At 46.9% G+C, this 21,883-nt stretch overlaps 1 protein-coding gene across 1 annotated transcript; it reads left to right on the top strand.

The window, feature by feature from the left end:
• Window positions 1-705: 705 nt before the first annotated feature.
• LOC148518683 (mRNA decay activator protein ZFP36-like) lies at window positions 706-5,309 on the top strand. Its single transcript, XM_088477017.1, has 2 exons — window positions 706-813; window positions 3,061-5,309. Exons 1-2 carry the CDS (start codon window positions 778-780, stop codon window positions 3,961-3,963), a joined length of 939 nt encoding a protein of 312 aa, XP_088333143.1. The 5' UTR covers window positions 706-777; the 3' UTR covers window positions 3,964-5,309.
• The last annotated feature ends 16,574 nt before the right edge of the window (window positions 5,310-21,883 follow it).

Raw genomic sequence — 21,883 nt, 5'->3', positions numbered from 1 at the left:
ATGCGATGAGGTGATTGAACGCTGACTCACGCTATAGGAATTATGGACGAACATGCAGAAGTGCAGCGCACAATGCTTTACGTGATTTCATACACCTATGTTAGTGCGAATGGATACAGTTTTAAGGATAGTTTGCAGGCCAAGCTTTTGGGGTCTTCGGTGGTGCAGTAGTTTGCACCGTCCGATGCCCGGGGATGCTTTTTCACGTGGACCGCAAGCCAGCAAGACTAGATTTATAGATTTAGCGCCCGACCCCCCCACATACTTCAATGGGGGTACTTCCAAGGACCAGAAAGAGGGATGAAATTGCAATGAAATTGCAAAAACAAAGACGCCGCCTGGTAGTGCGTTGTTTGCAGTTTCTCTGGGTTGCTATCTGTTTCCCTATGTGCCTCAACTATATTCATTGGTACAAGTTGCCCCCCCAGCGCAACCCCTCCCCGCTCCTGAGTTTCTTTCCCCTCATAAATTTCTCTCTTGCACTTTCCTCCAGGCTTCTCATTCCTTCTCCCTCAGTTTCTGATTTTCTCCTCCCCCCTTCACATTGTGATCTTGGCTGGAGACCGACTTGTTTTCCTAACTGGGGAGAGATTAGCTAACACCACAACGCCTCCCTCCCTCTCTGGACTTCACCCTTAGGGATGACTTCATAGCTGACAGTAGTCAGGGAGGAGGGGCCTGGAGTTATATAAGGGGAGGAAGGCAGAGCCTCAGTACAGCACTGACTGTTCAAAGGAATTACTGGGCGTAGGAGCAAGCATTTGCTTTTGGATCATTATGTCCACCATCCTGGATATACGTACTATTTATAAGGTGAGACCTTGGGCAGCTGTGGAAGGCATGCATGGTTTTAGAGGATCTATTTATTCATTTTGTTTTGTCCTTTTAGCTTTTTTTTTGTTTTTGTTTCTGTAAGTCTTAAAACTTCTCGGTGTTCTTCTAATCCAGGTCATTGGTGGGTAAAAGTTTTTTTATCTTTTTTATTTTTTACAAAACCTAGCAGACTTTTCCTGGTGGTACAGATAAGGGTGGCATGACTGAGCCCTATGGTGGCTGGGGTTAGGACCACTTTGTTTATCATTAGGGGATCTGATAGGGTTGTGGGGGACCCCCTCCAAAAAAACAGAATATGTGCGAGGCAGCTGGGACACAAAGGTAACTGCAAGTCTGGGTTGGGAGGGATCTGGAGGTAAGGGAGGACAGAGAGGTGACATGAAGGTCAGGAGACATCAGGCTGGTGACAAGGGGACAATGTGTAGGGCAGAGTGATAGACAGGAGAACAGCTGGGGGAGATGAGCAGGCAGAAATGACTTTTGTGGATTTGGAAGGGGCAATGGAGGAGATGGGAAGAAGGGGGGAGAATAGGTGACAGCTGGGATCCAGGTGACTTGGAGAGAAAGTAGGAAAGTTTTCAGACCAGGCAATGACCATGCACTATTTCTGGTGTAGGGTATATTCTCAGAGTAACTCAGTGTGTACAGAGCGTGTTTACATTGACTGTACTTGTGCAAAGATAATCTGTGTACACTACACATTCAGTACAATAGTGCTTTGTATGTGGCTGCTCTTCCCAGCCCCCGGTTTTTAATGTGTGTGAGAAAGAAAGGGGCAGAGGCTGTGTTTTAACCCTGTGTCCCGCCTCACTTTAAGGACCTATGCCCTGTTGCCAGGGACATGTTTGTGATCCAAACTGGGTGACATCAGAGCTGAAACCTGCTTATCACACCTGGATTGGGCTGACCTCATTCCACTGCCCTGTCACTCCACCTTTGTACCTCTCTTCCTGTACCTATGTGTCACTCAGTCCCTCAATGTCACAGAGTCCTAGTACCCTCCACAGTCCTTGGTCTTACCAGTCAGACCCAGTACCTCCTTATAACTCAGCTCTTGTGCCTTCTTTTCACTCACCTCTTGTGCCTCAGTTCACATGCCTCCCTGTCACTCACTTCTTGTGCCTCCCTGTCACCCAGAACTTGTGTTTTTTTGTCACCCATCTCTTATGCCTCAATTCTGTGGTGCCTCAGTTGCTGTACCTTCCTGTCATAAAGTTCTTGTGCCTCAGTACTAATGCCTTTCTGTCACTTCCTTCTTGTGCCTCCCTGTCACTAAATTCTTGTGCCTCAGTACTTATGCCTTTCTGTCACTAACCTCTTGTGCCTCATTCTTGTGCCTCCCGGTCACTAAGCTATTGTGCCTCCCTGTCACTAAGCTGTGGTGCCTCAGTTCTTGTGCCTTCCTGTTACTAAGCTCTTGTGCCTAAGTTCTTGTGCCTCCCTGTCACTAAGTTCTTGTGCCTCCCTGTCACTAAGTTCTTGTGCCTCCCTGTCACTAAGTTCTTGTGCCTCCCTGTCACTAAGTTCTTGTGCCTCCCTGTCACTAAGTTCTTGTGCCTCCCTGTCACTAAGTTCTTGTGCCTCCCTGTCACTGAGCTCTTGTGCCTCCCTGTCAGTAAACTCTTGTGCCTCGTTCTTGTGCCTCCCTGTCACTGAGCTCTTGTGCTTCCCTTTCATTGAGCTCTTGTGCCTCCCTGTCACTAAACTCTTGTTCCGTCGTTCTTGTGCCTCCCTGTCACTGAGCTCTTGTGCCTCCCTGTCACTAAACTCTACTGTATAAATCTAGCTCAGGCTTGATAACTTCCTGTCACTCAGCCTCATTGTTTGACTTTCCGTCGTCAGCATATTTTTGCCCCTCTGCCCCCTTCTCTCTTCTGTTCTATCTATCCTTATGGGACTTGTGTACATTGTGCCCCTTACTGCCAGATGGAGATTATATGCACTTCCCTACTCTTGTTTTTCTGTACTATGCCTCATTGCAGACTTCCTGTTTGAGCTCACTGCTGCATTGTGGCTTTTTTTTTTAGTGCTTCTATATCTTCAAACAAAACCAGTTTCATATTAGCACTGCCACATATGTAGGACACAATTGCATAGAAGCATCTGGTCTTCCTCTGAAGAAGACATCTGACACAGAAACAGTGATGGTCTACTGAAAGCTAACAGTGTACAAGTGTTCGTTTTGTTCCTCTATTTTCCTAACGCTTCTGCTTTGTTGACCCTTAGAACCTTCACAACTTGCATCTCTCTGAGGAACTAGACTCTGCCGATGATCACATCTTCTCCAGCCCCCAGAGGAGACATTCCTGTGCCCCTGAACTGTACGATGAAACACACTGGGCTACTCGTGACCGATGGACTCTTGACCCCCCTCGTGTTCCATTCAGAGCAGATCGGTCCATCAGCCTTACCGAAGGATCCCGGACTGCACTACCTCCACCACCACCGGGGTTTCCTCCCCTGAAGAATACCTTGCCTGCCCTTCCTGCCCCTTCCCCTCGTTACAAGACGGAGCTGTGCCGTACCTTCTCTGAAACGGGTACCTGTAAGTATGGCTCCAAATGTCAGTTTGCACATGGGCAGGTCGAGCTGAGAGAACCAAACCGTCACCCAAAGTACAAGACAGAGTATTGCCATAAATTCTACTTGTATGGAGAGTGCCCATACGGGTCCCGTTGCAACTTTATTCATCACCCAGCTGAGCAAGGAACTTCGCAACAAGTTCTTCGCCAGAGCCTGAGCTACACTGGTGTACCACTAAGAAGAGGGTCTCCTCCACCACCAGGTTTCCCGGACCCTGCTTCATTTTCCAGAGCTGCCTCAGTGTCCCCACCACCTTCTTCTGATATGCTTTTCTCGCCTGCTCCTCCTGAGACCAGAAGCCATGTGTCCTCCCTCAAGGGAACAGATTCCTGCTCTCGCTGTTGCTCATGCCGGTGCTCCAGATCTGGGACCCTCATTCAGGACCCTTTCTCCAACCATATGCTTCTACGCTCACCTTCTTCCAGTTCCCTGACCGAGAACGAGTGTTACAGCAGCGGGTCCGAGTCTCCCGTCTTTGAGATGACATGTCAGGCGCTTGCCAACAAGAGATTGCCTATATTCCACAGGCTGTCTGTATCTGATTGAGGATGGAGAGCAGGCCATAGCATTCGAACAAACTCTTATTTTAGCCCTCCTATCAGACCAAGCACAATCGTTGTCTCTAAAGAAGGAAACAAGACGTTCTGTGAAGTCAACGCCATCAGCAGAGGAAGAAAAGATTTCAGGGACCTTCTCCATGTGCCTTTCACTGATTCTCAGGGCTTTGTGTGGTCTGCGTCGATGGCTTCACAGTAGCCTCAGAGGACATGACTTTTATTTGCACATATGGAAACCCCCTTTCCAAAATTCTGTTGTTAATCTATTCAGAGCTGAAAGGTCCATTTTATAGTGTAAGGGCACCCACCTACCACTTGCTGTGTAGTTTGGGATATTGCCCTGAATTAATGTAGCATAACAAGGTATATAACATGTTTACTGCCTCTAGTCTCAAGCCCTTAGTTTGGGCTGGACCTAAACTGATGAGAGTGGGACTCGGTGTGGACCAGTATCCCTGTCGTGAAAGAAAAAAAGAAAAAAAACCTGAATTTTTACTCCTGTGAACTCCTAAGATAATTCACGTTTTTTTTTTAATTATTTTGGAAGTGCTGCAATGCATTGCAGTGTTATAATACAATAATATTACAGTATCATAATAATATATAATACAGGTACACTACTACATGGGTAATACACACTACACTGTGTATAATGAAGATACATACACTTAAAGGTTTATCTGATGACACACAGTATGCTGTATCCTGAAGCAACCAATCGAACGCCATCTTTGACCTGTTCACTGATGGTCGCTATGGGTTACAGTCATCAGCTGCTTGCAGTTACTTAAACCATTACAGGTCCAATCTGCCTGATATTCAGACGGCTTTATGCCTGGGATTCTCTATACATTCATGATAGAAAAAAATAAAATCAAAGATCACTTATTTATTTAATTTGTATTCACCAATAGTGTACTGTATCTGCAATATTTTATCTTATTAATAGACCAGCAGATCTCTTTAGAAAAATCTCTTACCTAATTGTCATCACTGGAAGACAATGAGAACTGTAGGGATCTCTCATCCCATTTGCACGCATTGGGCTCAATACACAATACTCAGTATTCTCTGATCTCTGTATTATGACACCGGTATGCATATGCAATGCATTTTAGTACTCTCTCCTCTAGAATCTGTACAGCATCTACTATACCTCACAGAGTTCGACCTACCAGTTAAGGAGTCAAAATCAGGTGCTTTATGGAAAAATATCAGCGAAATCTGGTAATAATTAATACCTTGATCATTGTAATCCAAAGTGTGTATCTTCTACCGCATATGCATCTATTTATGTCCTATTTATTTACCAAATAAATTTTATATATATATTTATCTTTTTGTATTATTTTGAAAATAATATATATTTGTCAAAAAAACAAGTTTGTAATCATTCAAGTGAAATAAATAAATCTGTAAAAAACAACAAAAAAAACAATTTCTGTGAATGTGTTTCTTCCTTATTTTGTGTTCGATACAGTAGAGCCACTCGGACAGCCATTTCTAACCGTACACATGAAGATTGCATACACCATACATATGTTAGAAACCCAGTGGAGCTCAGCACCGTGGGCAGTTCACATGTGTCACCTTTGTCTGTATACCATGCTGTGGTGGGAGGGATAAATAGGGTTATTTACTAACAATGCGTTTCGGTGCAAGGGCTCACTTAACCATCGCAGCCAAGTGACAATTGGCTTCTGTTTGTCCAAGGCAAGATTGAGAATGAAAGCAAAAATACCATTGGGCGTTGTGGTTCAATGCAAACCTAAGTGCAATGTTAGTAAATAACCATTATAGGGAGGCTGACTTATCAAAGAGTGAAGGCGATAGAGATTGTTTTCTTTTGTGTTTTTTTTTTTTGGGGGGGGGGGTTTTAGCCTTTTATTTTGTTTTGTTTTATAATAGTGGAACTGGATTCAAATATGGCTTGCAGATCCATGCATGAGTCAGGACCGTTCCCCGTATAGCAGAACAGGGGCCTCCTGGTAATCCCTCAGCTGCAACAGCGATAAAATACAGATGTGCCCTCATAACCTATCCTTTTTGTGCCGTATGGCGCACAATGCCTGGCGCGGCTTAACTGCTTTAGGATTAGTATCTATAGTGATAAGCAAAAAAGAAAAAACCCTTATCACGGATAACGTTCATAAATAGGCCTTATAGTCTCCTAGCTCCCTTCTTGGTTAGGCCATTTATGAATCTCTAAATAACCAGTTACTGCCAAGGGTAGTTTTCCACCCTTAGTGGCGTGGAGAGTAGGCCTACAGCTTGGTGTGCTTTAGAGCAGCCTACTGGTGCTAAACCATGGCACCTTTTTGTCTGTGTCCTACTGTGGTGAATAGGACGGAGTACTGTAGCCTCAGATTGGCCTATCATTAAAAAACAACAGGTGTTGGACATAGAGCTTGTATTCTGTACTATGCTGGTCAGTTCAGTCTGCTGTACGTGGTGGTGGGTTTAAATGGTGTGTCACTCAGAGTGCAGTACCTATTACACTGTAATGATTTATCGTCTCATTGTATGACACGTTCTGCAATGCGCTGTGTATCACACTGGGGCCTATTTATATACAACAACTGCTCTACAGCCATGGCAATTAGCATTCATTATCCCCGCATGTCATTGCAATTCATAACTCCTTTTCATGGCTATTTGTTAAAAGGCAGGGACTGTAATATGGGCTTCGTAAAGCGCAGGCCCTGGCAAAAGGCTAAAAAGTATAGATATAGCCAACACTGTCACTTTACTTCCGGGTTGAGACGCACATGACTAATGCGCCCTCGGCCAGTGCTCGTGCCAGCGGTAGTGACCGCAAAAAGGTGCATTAGTGTAGTCTGTAGGATGCAATGGTGTGAGCTAACCAGGCCGAGCACCTGAGAGCGCCAAGCAGTTGGGAGCTTGGTACATGGGGCGTTATCACAGTCCTCATTTCTAGCTTTTGGGACTGCTGCTGCCATCGTTAAGGTTCTTATATGCCCCAATGCTCTAATTGGTGTCATTCCTCAGAAAACAGACCTTTTTGGAGGATTTGAGTTCAATTTTAGGTATTGTAAATAGGCCCCCACTGTAGTGTGAGCAAACATTTTAAATAACTGGTCTGCTGGAAATACCTGAATGGGGCGATTAGAAGGAGCGTATAAGTACTTGATAGATCAGGAACTCTGCCCATGGTTGTACTGACCGGAAAGACAGGGACGGTAGAGTGTTATTAGATGACCAGGAACAGAGGCAAAGAGCCCATTCTGGATTGAGAAGTTGCTATATCTGGTAAAGGACGCATTAAAGAACACTGCGCACAATAACATCAGGGGAGAGAGAGAATTGTTAGAGACGTGGAAGGATTGGGGGACAATATTAGAGGTGAGCCGGGATTGGGCATACAAAGGGCAAACAATACGCAGGAGAATATTGTGTTTTACATTACACATGTACAAGAAATGATCCAACCTCCTCGGATGGAAGGAAATCCTGTAAACATGACCTGTTGGGGGTCATTGCCTACTAGTGTTGAGAAACTCTTCCAAACTCTCTCACCAATACACTGGTGTCCAGTAAGGACAGTAGTCTGTTTTCTGTGGGGTCCCAGGTGGGCACTTTTTGTGTTGTTCTCCATGACACAGCTTGTTGTGCGTTCTGAGAGCAGTAACTGGATTGTTACTTTCCTATTCCGGGACAGGTGTGCTTTAAGGAGTGGGGGAAATTGCTTTGCATGCCATGTGACATTAGTAATATTGGTAATGACACGTGAGTCACAGTCAGACTGCATTAAGCAATGAGACACTTCCTTCTTTCCAAATGTCTATTTAAAATGGCATCTGGTACAACATTATTTTTCAGAGGGCTGTTTACTTACATAAGGCCTGATTCAGAGATGTACGCTATGGTTAGCGCACATCTCAGACTGTTAGAGGACTGCGTATGCACAGAATATGTACTGAGCATGTGCAGCCCTCCATCTGTAAGATCTCTCGTGCCTCCCAGCCGTTTTCTTGGGAGGTACGAGGCCAGAGTCTGCTTTGGTGGACGCACATTTCCTGGCCTCCCAAGCTGCCAGGACCCGGTCTGGCTGCAGTAAACTTCAGCTACCACGACCAGGCCTAAGGGGCAACCATCGCGAGCGATGGTCACGATAGTGATCCTAGGCTGTGACTTCGGTCGCAGCGCATGCAGCAAGGAGGTGTCTGTTGCACGCAATTGCAGCTTTATGCAGTGTCGAAGGCGGCGGTAATATGCAAATACTACTTTCAGCCCCCCCCTTTTGTACTAGTGTGCAAGCTCCGGATTGTTTCAGTGCCCGTGGACGCAGCAACACCACCGGTGGTTCTAACCAATCCACCATCGGTGCGTCATCGCGTTCAGTGTCTCCTGAACTCCGGCTAAACATGGCCTCTGTGGCTGAGGAAGCAGCCGCTTACACTGACGCCCATAACACGCCTATGAGACAGCCTGTTTTTCCTTTACCTCAGGCCACCTCCCATTCACTACCCAGGAACGCCCATAGTTTTGCCTCACCGTGAATGAGCCAAAGGGTTTTCTAGGACATTTGGCGCATGCGCTGTAGCAAATAATCGATCAACTGTGCAAACATCGGCATAGCATGCAATGCTGAATTAGGCCCGATGTGTAGAAAATTGATTGCAGAAGCAGACTGTATTTACCTTTCATGCAATTAAAATAAAATGTATTTGCATGCCTTGCATTGCAACATGGTTTGCTTCAGATACAAATTTACTTGCTTTTTTAAATTTATTCCCAGCTTGGACTTAGGGATGGCATCGGTGCGCCCTTCATTGATGGTTGCCATCGATGGAAAATGCGGTGGAAACCATCAATGCTATGAACCGGCGTACCTTCGATTGTTCCTGCCGGCCGCAGCTACTGGCTGACGGTCTGGTACATGAATGCCCAACCTGTGGCTCTCCAGCTGTTGTAAAACTACAGGTCCCAGCATGCACTGCTTCAGTTTTGCTATTAGGGAATGCTAAAACTGTGGCAGGGCATGCTGGGATGTGTAGTTTCACAACAGCTGGAGATCCACAGGTTGGCCAGGCCTGGTCTAGTAGCTCTGCAGTGCAAGTGTGGGGGAAGAAAAAAAAAAAAAAATCAGGTCAACAGCTATCAGCGATCGCGTGAAACTATCTGCATCTCTTCCATCGATGGTAAAACCTACTATCGGCGGGTAACCATCGATGGTCATCCCCTACTCAGAATCAGCTCCTCAGTGTGCTGATCATTTGATTAACACCAGGCTGCGGGATTAATTTGTTAGCTAGTAACTGTCCTCTCTAATGCTGGGTGTACACTGGCAGATATAGTGCCTGTTAGACAGACACATTTTATGTGACAGCCTGTAACCCAGCAGATATCGTGGCCATACGCAGGGTCTAAGCCTTGGAGAAAGATAAAGTATAGACATATAAAGTACCAACCAATCAGCTCCTGTCACTTTATGGACTGTGTTTGAAAAATGACAGGAGCTGATTGGTTGCTGCTTTATCTCCATCTACATTATCTTTCTCACAAAGAGAATAGACCCCTGTGAGATATCAGGGCCTGAGGCAGATTTGTACTGTATAGCAACAGCCGCTGCGTCTTTGTACACTATGGAAAAGCCGCAGGTGGAGGTGCCTTTAGTTTAAAGACGGCCGCTTTAGACTTGTTTGATCTGCTGCGTCCAAAGAAGCAGCGTCGGATCAACTGTGAGACCGTCGGAAATCTGAGTACCCCCAAGTTATTCAGGATGAGTGGGGAAATCGCGCAGCCGTATACAAGGTCGCTGCCACTGGGTTTTGGCTCGCCCCAAAAAAGGGGCAGACATGCCCCTGCTTTCTGCAATGCTCCCTGTCAATGCCCCCCCCCCCCCTCAAAACACCAGCTGCATGCCAAGCAAACTGCGGCTTTGGGGCTCTGCGACCGAAGTTGCAGAAACCTCCACCGACACGCAGTGTGGTTCCTGTGAATGCGCAGATCTGCGTAAATAACGACGTTAGGTAAATCTCTGAATTGGGCCCACAGAGACTTAATTGCTCACATTAGAGGCCATAGTCGGATGTGCACCAGGGAAAGCCGGGCTGCGGAGTTTGCAGCAGACGCGCACACAGATTCCGCTATATCCGTGCACTACAGTAGGATTAGATATATGTTTACGCACATTTCTATTTACAGACTCTCTGCAGGCGCATAGATGCAGAGGAGAATAGTAATATTAAAATAAGCGCAGCCGATAAAATGCAACTTGTAAATCCGCAGCAAGGTTTAAAGCAATTTAATCAAGAGCTATTATTATTATTAACTTGTATTTTATATAGCGACGGTATAATCGTCAGCGGGTTACAGTATGTAATTACATACATGGCAAATAATAGGGGGAAGCTCTTAAGTTAGAGTCTCAGCAGAACCTGCATTGCATTAGCGTACTTGAGGCGATGTTTATACAGTTGATGCCGATGTTTACGCAGTTGGTGCCGATGTTTACGCAGTTTGTGCCGATGTTTGCACACTTGATACCGATGTTTACTAGGTTGATGCCATGTTTACGCAGTTGAGCAATTATCGGTGGTCTGAGTATGCATAGGAGTCACATGCGCCACGTTTCACCATCATCGGCGATCGCAGCGAGGATTTTCCCGCAGTGTGATTGACAGTCAAGGACCGTTTGGGGGAGGTAACGGGGAAGTGGCGATGAAAATGCAGGCCTGTTGCGACCGTTTCGGTGACAGTATTACAGACTGTCACCTTGTGCGCAGGTGATAGGTCTCCGGCATCTCAAATCCCGCGGCCGCAAACATAGGATTACTCAGAACTCTGATCGACTGATCTGCGGCCAATGCTTCGTCTTTGTACCCAGTCATAAGGATTCGCGAAGCGGCCGGTGGGAGTCTATCCAGATGGCTGGGACATTTGTGTACAAATTCACAGCTGTGTTGGCAATAACATACATCTCTGAAATGAGGTCCTTGGTTTGAGATTGCTGTAGCACAGTATCTGCATATAGCTGACATGCAGCGAGAATGGCCCAGAGGAGAGGTGAGAGCCTGCCTGGGCTATGGCAATAGTGTCTCACCTCGCTCAGTTTGTCTCTATCCTCAGGCAATGGGAGTGGACACCTTCCAGTGTGTGTGTGTCAGCTGTGACTCAGTGTGGGGTGACAAATCAGAAAAACAGGCTTAGAAGATCACGTGAGGTTCTCGCTTCAGCTGAGCCGGTTCCACAAGCCTCGTCAACAAGATCATGACTATTAGTCATCAACACAATCCACAAACAAGAAGTGCAAGGGCAGCTAATAGGGATAGTGGCCCAGGAAAAAACAGCAGTATTATCCAGGTGGGACAGAGGCTGGGCACCTTTGGTCTATAACCTTAGAGGTACTTTACCTGCATTAAAAACCCCATGTGGACTACAACGTTTTATTTAAATCCCCACAGTACATGCAGGCTATATACAATGCCCATATGCCTTCTGGCTTCTAAACTAGATGTGGGCACTGACTACAATACTTTGGTACTTTTCGAAACATCACAGACGAAGGACCTGATATATTAAAGACTAAGGACCTGATTCAGAGCCGGACGCAATTAGCGCTCGCTCGTCCAGAAAATAGGGGTGGCTATTCAAATCATCCGTTCGCTCTTTGCGGTCTGTTCACGCCTCTAGGTCTGAACGAGCGAACCAAACTTGCGGTCGTTTTTTTAAAAAATACGCCCCCTGGCCGCTCGCATCCTACGTCATGTCTGCTATTTATTAGATTAATCGAGTACATCGACCAGCGTATGAACTGCTCGCTATTCTTGGGGTTGGTTTTTTCTACCACAATTTTGCGAGCAGTTCTGACTATAAAATAACCCAGTGACGTGGTCAATGACGCTGCTGTTTTAATTATGCACACCCATAAAACGCCCGTTTTGACCTTTAAGCACGCCTGCGTTCGGATCTCCACTCCCCGTTTTCAAGCACCTTCCCCGTTACCACCCACATACACCTCTTTCTATCACTCAAATTATCAGGCATTCGCTATTTTGCGAGCACATGAATTTCGATCGCACTGACTGGTTCGCGCATGCGTATAACGATCCGTACGCATGCGCAGTTGGGCAAACATCGCTCGGAGCGAACGAGCGGCCGCTTACAAGCGGCTCTGAATCAGGCCCTAAGTGCCTGATTCAGACCCGGACGCTAAGCCTCAAACACATGCTGTGGCAGATAATCGCACATTTGCGCATTCGTATGCGTCAATATGCGCATGCGCGAGTCGCTCACTGCGCTCGGACGCAGACTGGACGCTATTCTGAGTGACAGTGCTGTTTGTGGGTGGTAACGGGAAGGTGCTTGTGAACGGGGGAGTGGGTGTGCGAACGTAGGCGTATCTGGGCGTCTAAATGGCGTTTTATGGGTGTGCATAATTAGCAAAGAAGCGTCATTGTACACGTCACTTGGTTGTATTTTAGATAGCACTGATCGCAGTGCTTGTGGTGGGGTAGGGTCTACCTCAAGCGCTGCGTGCAGCTCCGATGGCTCTCGATGTAACCGATTAATCATACACTTCCTGGAGATGATGTGTGTTAAGAAAGAAAGGTGGGCGTCTTTATACTGGCATGCGTTCGTTCTGCCGTCACTCTCTAAGGCATAGAGGGCGTCCTTCCACCAGACAGTGCGATGGCAGCATTTGCATACCCGGCCCCTTTTGGCTGCGTGGGTGCGCAGCTTAGCGTCTGTGTCTGAATCGCCCGCTAAGAGCGGTATCCAATTAGCCCTGAACATTGTTCGGGCGCTAATTGACCCTGCGTTCGCCGAAAAATGGGGATTTTTTTGCCGATTTTCGCCAATGTTTTTTTCCACCCTATCCTATTATTTTGGTCGAAATAAGAGGATAGTTCTCCCGAAAACAAATAGGTGCCGCGATAAGCTCACGGACCTATGTGTTTTCGCCTTTTTTTAGGTGAAAAAAACGGCAATTATCGTTAATTCTTTTTTCGGGACACATCAGGTCCCGAAAAAATAACCCCCGATAAGTGCCGGCGTCAGGCCGACTTCGGGGCTAATTGGATAGCCCCGGGCGAGGTAATTAGCTGCAGTAATTTTCCGATGCTAATTGGGTACCCCCCCATTAAACCCAAGCAGTCTGCACTTTTGCCTATTGATTAAAGCCCCCTTTACTGGTGAAGCAATAGGCTTCACCTGCGGCAATCTGTAAAGCTGTATTTGCATGGGGAAGCCTATTCATCATGGACAACGATGGTACAAGTACCACCACTGTCCTCCTATTGCTAATGACATTAGGGGGTATAGGGCCTGATTCAGAGCCGGACGCAATTTGCGGATGGTCGTTCAGGAAAAGGGGGTGGCTATTCAAATGAACTTTGCGGTCTGTTCACGCCTCTAGGTCTGAACGAGCGAACAAAACTTGCGGTCGTCTTTTGAAAAAATACGCCCCCTGGCCGCTCGCATCCTACGTCATGTCCGCTATTTATTAGATTAATCGAGTACATCGACCAGGGTATGAACTGCTCGCTTTTCTTGTGGTTGGTTTTTGCTACCACAATTTTGCGAGCAGTTCTGGCTATAAAATAACCCAGTGACGTGGTCAATGACGCTGCTGTTTCAATTATGCACACCCATAAAACGCCCGTTTTGATCTTTAAGCATGCCTGCGTTCGGATCTCCACTCCCCGTTTTCAAGCACCTTCCCCCGTTACCACCCACATACGCCTCCTCCTGTCACTCAAATTATCAGGCATTCGCTATTTTGCGAGCACATGAATTTCGACCGCACTGACTGGTTCGCGCATGCGTATAACGATCCGTACGCATGCGCAGTTGGGCAAACATCGCTCGGAGCGAACGAGCGGCCGCTTACGAGCAGCTCTGAATCAGGCCCTTAGTTACTAAAGTGCGGGTTTTTAGAAGTGGATAGGTTGCCTATAGATTCTAGCTATTATCCCATCAGAATCTAGCTATTATCTTCTAGAACGTGCTAGATAAATGATAAGTAGAATCTGATTGGTTGCTATGGGCAACATCTCCACTTCTAAAATCTACATTTTAGTAAATATATCCCAAGGAATCTCCGGATTGCACTAGCTGCAGCTGTCCACAGGAAAAATATGCTTTACTATTAAAATATAGCATTTATTTTACATTACTGTTTCTTTTTTCAAAACAAAGCAAACTTAATTTAAAAACATGGGGCCCGATACAGCTTTTGGGAATAGAGTAAGATATAGCAGGTAACTGTGCACCTGCATAAACCATGTTACAATGCAGGGGGTGCAAATACATACAGGTTTTGTTTTTGTTTTTTGCATGCAGCACACAAATACTGCACAGCTTTATTTTTACCCTGCAGTGCAATATAGATGTCAGTTTGGGCACACCCCTCCCAAATCTAAATTGCTGCACATTTTAAATCTATCCCACCTGTAGTGCAAGATGGTTGCACAGTTATACCCCTTTTCCACTGCCGCAAAAAACTGGGTTATTGCCGTGTCAACCCGGGTCGCGGCTCAGTGCAAGAAAAGGGTCCTAGGAAAAAATATCTGCTCGATTGACCCAGCATTTCATCCCAGGTCGCGTGCAGGGTTCTACATGGGTAAAACCCGGGTCTCGCTCAGTGTAAACGGGTAAGCCGGTCATCCGACCCAGGACCCGTTTACAGCATGCTGAAACCGGAAGGTGTCTGTGATGGCTGTCCCAGCCTCCCCGTATGGTCTGGACCGTTCAGGTTTTTTACCCCAACCCGGCTTCATACGGGGATGCTGTAATCTCTCCCTGCTCGTGTACCCAGTGACAGGAGGCTGGGACAGCCGTCACAGACAGCCGTTACAGCCGTGACATCACATAGCCTCCTGAAAGGCCACCCCCCCCCCCAAAGAACCCCCTCCCCTGGTCGCTGGAACGCTCCGGTCTGGCATACAGGGGAGAGCTGGAGTTTCCGGCGCTTGGTGATGACATCATCTCCAAGGGCCAGCACTGCACCCGTGTGCAGTGTGAACGGCGCCGACCTGGGAATATCCCGGGTCGCCGCCGCAGTGGGAGCGAGGTAAGTCCTGGGTCTAACCATGCTTGGAACCGTGTTCCAAATCCCGGGTCAGACCCAAGATTTTGGTGGAAAAGGGGTATTACTTGCTATATCTTACTCTAGTCCCGAAGCTGGATCTGGTCCCTGGAGTAAAAAATATTTAAGCAAGGGATGAATGAAATACTCCTTGTTTACCATAAACAGAGTGTAGCAAACTATATATTACCAATACCTCTTATAATGAAATCCAGAGTGCGAGCTTCCAGTCCCAGTCAGGAACAATTTAAAAGATGATGGGGCTTATGTGTGACAGGCCCCCCATCCATACCTGTGCACAGTGTGTCCTTGCATCACCTCCTCCAACTATGGCCTCCATTTACTAACGAGTTTTATCACCAAAACGAGTTATAAATTTCACTGTGTATTATTATTATTATTATTATTATTATCGTTTATTTATATGGCGCCACAAGTGTTCCGCAGCGCCTTACAAAGTACATAAACAAATAGATTGATTTACAGTGACTTACAGTACAGTACAATACATTACAGGACATGGATAATATACATTGCTACATTCACGACCATAACACCCAGATAAGCAACAATGCAAAGCAACCAAGTGTTAGGTGCCCTGGTAGAGAGTAAGAAGTAGATGAAGGTATAGTAAGGAGAAGCACAATAGGGTAGAGGGCCCTGCTCATAGGAGCTTACATTCTAAGGGGGAGGGACAGACAGACAGGGGTGAAACAGATGGGGTGGGCAGGGAGAGAGGAGTATGTAGCAGCAAGTTAAGATGAGAGCTGGAAGGCTTTGATGAAATAGTGGGTCTTGAGAGCACGTTTGAAGGATTGCAAAGAGGTGGAGAGTCTGATGGGAAGCGGGAGAGAGTTCCAAAGGTGGGGAGCAGCGCGGGCAAAATCTTGTAGGCGGGAGTGGGAGCCTCCCACTCAATTGGCATGAGAGGCGGTGTGCATTGGTTGATCGAAGGGGGCGGCCAGGAGAGTGGAGGGAGATGAGATCAGAGATGTAAATAGGAGAGGAATGGCTGAGGGCTTTGTAAGTGAGTGTGAGAACCTTAAATTGCGTTCTAAAGGGGAAGGGGAGCCAGTGGAGGGCTTGTAGGAGAGGGGAGGCAGATGCAGAGCGTTTTGAGAAGAAGATGAGCCGAGCAGCAGCATTGAGGACAGACTGGAGAGGGGAGAGAAGGGATTTGGGGAGGCCAGATAGGAGAAGGTTACAGTAGTCCAATCTGGAGATAAATGGTGCTCCAGCCAATCAGCTCCCAACTGTCACTTTTTCTAACAGTTGACAGTTGGGAGCTGATTGACTGGAGCACCATTTATCACACACAGTGAAATTTATCACTCGTTTTGGTGATAAAACTCGTTAGTAAATGAGGCCCTATATCTGAAGAAGAGAACCGGACTCAGAAGAGAACAAAGACTCTGGCACTATCTGCTGTGCCAGCTCCATCTTTGTGAATACATCACTGGAAGTTGGTGATGCCAGAAGCAAGTATGGGGGGGGTTGGGGCGAAACTGGTGAATCGCTAATGGATGCAGGTTGCTTCCTTGGACCTATGTGCACCACACACGCTGCATGGATTGTACATATGCCACTGGTCCCAGTGTACATGTGGTAGGTAATAAGTCGGCTCACACACGTGCTGCTTAACATTTCTATATATATATAAAATGAGTTTTCTGTAGTGACAAAAACACTGAGGAGGTTGTCAAGGGGCGATATATGTGCCCCAGGTTCCTAGCTTCTGTCTTGTAGACAGCTAATTAGCAACATTGATTGCCAGACCACCTGTGAGAGGCTACTAAAAGGTGGTTCAGTTTCTCTAGCCTGTCTCTCACTGCCTGGGGAGCAGGTTGAGACCTGCATAGAAAGAGTGACCATTGCTTGTGATTGTAAGTGCTGTGCTAAATGCTGTTTTTTTGCGAGTTGGACACTAAGGCCCTCATTCAGAGGCGGTCGCAAGAAGCGAGCGCTCATTACCACCCACAGCTTAGCGACCGACCAGATTGATGGTCAAGACCATCGTGACCATCGGGGCTTGCGACGAGACCCTAAGGTTGGGTCTCGGCAACCGCAAGCCCCAGGGAGCTTCCTGCTCTGATCGAGCAGGAAACTCCCCACTAACATCACTGCTGATGTCAGTGCGGCCGCCCACAAAACAGCAAGCGTTCCGTCAGGAACGCCTCCATTTGTGTAGCCACCCCCCCGCCCCGCCTACAAAACGGGCCAAGCTGTCGATCAACATCGACAGCCGGCCCTTTTGTAGTGAGCTCCGGAGCGAGAGAGTTTCTCTCTTGCTCCGGGGCTTGCGCACGCACAGTGCGGCCGCTGTGCGTGCGCAGGACCAGAACATCGACCCAGTTGTGAGCGCTCAGTGCTTGCGACCGGGTCTGAATGAGGTCCTAGGTCCTTCCAACTTGAGAGAGGAAATTGTATGTTAAATAGAACCGGACAGGATAGGATTTTTTTTTTATGTTTTGTTTATTTTGTGCCCTCAAATAAAACTAGCTGTGGATACATTTACCAGAGCCCTGGACTGGTGTGCTACTATATGGCTGCCACGTGCAACGTGCTACCATTTACCCCAGGAGACAACACCCTCTATATATATATATATATATATATATATATATATATATATATATATATATATACTGCTTCTACGTTGCTAGATCCTTCTGATGAGCTACTGCAGCATTATTATTAGTGATTCCTTGGGAGTCATGTGAAAGTTAGAGGGGTTTTCCATGTGGACAAAGCCGGATGTTTAGAGACATGAGTCGGAAAAGATGGCATGCAGTTGCTGGCACTTTTAGTGTGCCAAACCCATATCTTCTCCCATAGCTGTAAACTTATTACAATAGTTGCCAGGTACATTTTGCTGCTGAGAGAGTACATCAAACATTGGAACCTGTACAGTAAATATTAGCTGCATTAAAGCCTAGGGAATAACAATGGATGGTAAGGATTGCATCTAACTTTCTCAACACTTTACTGAGCTGTCTGAAAAATAGGGACGTTTCCAAATATAGAAAAATGTTGGGACTCTCCATCTAAATAAGGGATAGTTGTCAGGGATGGAACTCTGGAAGTCCGAATGGTACAAAATTCTGACAGGGGCAGGTAAGTACCCTAACCCTTCCCTCTCTCCCCTAACCCTAACTGTCTCTTAGCGGTGCCTAACCCTAACCTACCCCCGGTGGTGCCTAACCCCCCCTTCCCACACCCTAAACCTAATCCTCGGGGGGTGCCTAACCCCCCCTTCCCGCACCCTAAACTTAACCCGAATCTCCCCCCAGGAGTGCCTAATCCTAACCCCTCCATCCCCGGCTAACCCTAACCCCCCCTTCTCGCACCCTAAACCTAACCCTCCCAGGGGGGTTGCTTAACCTAACCACTCCCCGGTGGTGCCTAACCATAGCCCTCCCCAGGGGATTCCTAACCATATTCTTCACGCGGGGGGTGCCTAATCCTAACGCCCCTATCCCCAGCTAACCGCGCATACTTACCGCCATCTGGACGTTCGGGATTCCGCCGGACGGGATGCCGACGTCGGTATCCTGATGACCTTCACAAACCGTGGCAGATCTTTGGGTCTGATTCAGATGGGGACGCTAATGCAGATGCTGCTGTACGTACAAAGCTGCTGGGCGAAAATACGGTAATGCATACAGCCGCCTGGAAATGTAATGAGACGGCAAAACTGGCGGCTTCGTGGGTCCAAACAAATGCGTACAAACATGCAGCGGTGGTCGCAGATCCTTTGATACTTGACCATCTGAGTAATCCCATGGTCACGCAGAATGGCTGATGGAACTGAGATGATGGCGCCATATTTTCTACGTACGGGATCATATATGTAGGCAGATACACGCCCTGAAAATGGTCACGACACGCCCGCATTTTTGCCACAAATCAGCGCCTGTCTGTCAATAAATCCGCACTACAACCATGGTCGCATTTGATCGCAATTCAGTTGTCGAGTGTGCGCATTACAGCTAAGATCCTTGCGCAGTCAGCTGCTAATCGCTCGACTGCGTAAATATCGGCATTGCATACATATCTGATTCTGAACCAGGCCCTTCATGTCTTCTCATTTGAGTAAATGAATGGAAATATTTCAGCCCATTGATAAATATTTATAACATTTAAATTATATTTAATATATATGAGAAAAAAGGAAGAGCAGAGTGCCGCCCTCACAGCCCTGTTACCCTTTGCCAGGGCCGTAAGGAGGGCGGTGCTGCCAGTGGTCACCTGCTGCTGCAACCCGCCGTCCTTCAGCTTCTGCACTGTGTGGTGAGAGACGTCATGACTTCTCCCACAGTGCTGTGCAAGGAGCCACGGGACCTGTACAGCTGCTTGGAGCGTCCTCAGGATGTCCTGGCAGTTCTGTAGGTGCCTGAGGTAGGGCTGGCCATTGACCATCCATGGTTAACAACTTATGGTAGACGGTTTTGCAATCATTGACAGAGAACCAATGGTTCTCCGCCATTGATGGTACAGATCTCACTGATGGTTTTCTTTTCTTAGCCTAGCTCCACCCCTCGTGTGACTCACGAATCCCCGCCCCAACCTTTAATTGGCCATATACCTGGTAAGTTATAGAGCAGGGGTGACCAACAGTGATTAACCCACTGAGGATGCCAGCCCCAGCCACCCACCAACTGATACGCGACTTTATGACAGTATGCAACCAGGAGGCGGGGCTGCCCTGTGTCTGGGTCATTGTGGACTTTTTACAGCTCCTGCACGGAGACTATATGTTGTGGTTGCCATTGTGATCTATTGATGACTTCTTTTTTTTTAATGTTAAATGCCAGTCAGCCGCAAGTGCTCCCTCATTGTGTGCATGGAACTAAATGCATATATTCATGTGCAGAGTTCTGCTCATATTTGAAAGTAGACTAACCCCAATCTTTACGATTGGATTGACGACTGTAATCATCATCACGGCACACTTGAGTCAGCCCTATCCTTGGTGCAGAATATACATCTGTATACATGTATAGTATATTTACACTTCCAGCCAACTGTGCACAGCCTGCAACTGCATCAACACAACCGCACTGATCATTGCCTACGTTAGTACAGCCCAATTACGGGCCTTCGGTCGCAGGTGGAGACTAAATACGTACGACTCTGCATTGCTAGTACGATTTCCTCAAGCACGCGCGGACAAAAACACGCAAGGAGTCCTCCCTCTCTACATCAGGCCCATGACATTGCTCCTTGGGGTAACTCCAATGGGTGGACATATTTGGCCTTGGCTTGGTTCAGTGGTGCACGCTATTGCAGTTGATGGAATTCATACAGACGCCCACTTGCTGCGCTGCTAATCTACCGCTGCGCATATTAAGGCGCACCATCGGTCGCATCATCGAACATTGCAGTAGCCCTGTGGAGGAGCAGATTATCCGTCTGAAGATGCCCCACCTGTGTCAGCGCAACTGTGTATATAGACGCAGCCACTGACCACAACATGCCGGCATCTTTTCAGCTACCCCCCCCTCCTGTTACCTCCCAGGAACGCCGACAGAAATCCACAGCTCTTGCACCCAAATCCGTTCTGTAGCTCCTGGTGGTAGCCAACAGGAGCCATGCACAGCGCGACTGAAAATATCGGGCACATTCGTGCGTCATCGACCTTACATGCACCGCTGAATCAGGCCCATAATGTCCCTATACAGACATTAGTCACACTGTTAATGTAAACTGAAATTAATGGAGCTGTATATGGCTACCCTCTCTTAATTTACAATACTCCAGCCTAGATCTTAGGCAAGAAACTATTGGCGCTTCTGTGCAAACCCGTTCATTGGGTTTAACAATAAAAACTAAGAGATGAGACCGGTAAATTTAAATTCATAGGCAATACGGTTGGGGTAATGGCTAGCGGCTAGCATGACTGCCTCACAGCGCTGAGGTCTTGGGTTCAATTCCCACCAAGGCCCTAACTGTGTGGAGTTTGTATATCCTTCCCATGCTTGTGTGGGTCTCTTCGGGGTGCTCTGCTTTCCTCCCACACTCCAAAAATATACTGCTAGGTTAATTGGCTCCCAAAAAAATCCAAAACTGACCCTAGTGTGTATATTTTGTAGGGAATATAGAGTGTAAGCTCCACTGGGGCAGGCAGTGTTGTGAATGGGCAAATATCCTCTGTAATGGGTTGCAGAATACGTGTGCGCTACGTAAATTACTGGTAATAAATATAAAATAAATAAGATGTAGTTACTGATATAATGAGTTTTTCTAAATGTTGAAACAAATTGCTATGATTAAGTGGCATGAAAGAAAAGGTGAGTATGACGACTGGCGCGCATTGTGCCGGGTTCAGAGTTGAACGCTATGCTGATGCTTTCACAAATGGAGTGATTCTTTTGCCACTGTGTACGCAGTTGTGGGCAGCTGTGATGGCTCCGGCGGCTTTATCCTTGGCATATTTCTGCAAATCCTCAGCTGGAAAAGGTTGCAGCTGCGGCAGCAATAGAGTACTACTCTGAATCAGGCCCAAGTACCAATAGGCACAGACCTAGTTGTATAGATACTAAAGTGAGAGTTTTTTTAGAAAGTGGAGACATTGCCCATAGCAACCAATCAGATTCTACTTAACATTTAACTAGCACCTTCTAGAAGATAATAGCTATAATCTGATTGGTTGCTATGGGAAACATCTCCACTTCTCAAGACTCTCACTTTATTATTATTATAATTTATTTATATGGCGCCACAACTGCTCTGCAGCGCCTCACAAAGTACATAAACAAATAGGTTGACCAGTGACTTACAGTACAGTACAATACAATACAATACAATACAGGACGAGGACAAGAATAATATACTTTGCTATATTAGCGACCATAAC

The sequence above is a fragment of the Taudactylus pleione genome, unplaced genomic scaffold (genome assembly GCF_031769625.1).
Source record: "Taudactylus pleione unplaced genomic scaffold, aTauple2 ptg000199l, whole genome shotgun sequence".
Taxonomy (NCBI): Eukaryota; Metazoa; Chordata; class Amphibia; order Anura; family Myobatrachidae; genus Taudactylus; species Taudactylus pleione.
This window is presented reverse-complemented; position numbering and strand designations above follow the sequence as displayed.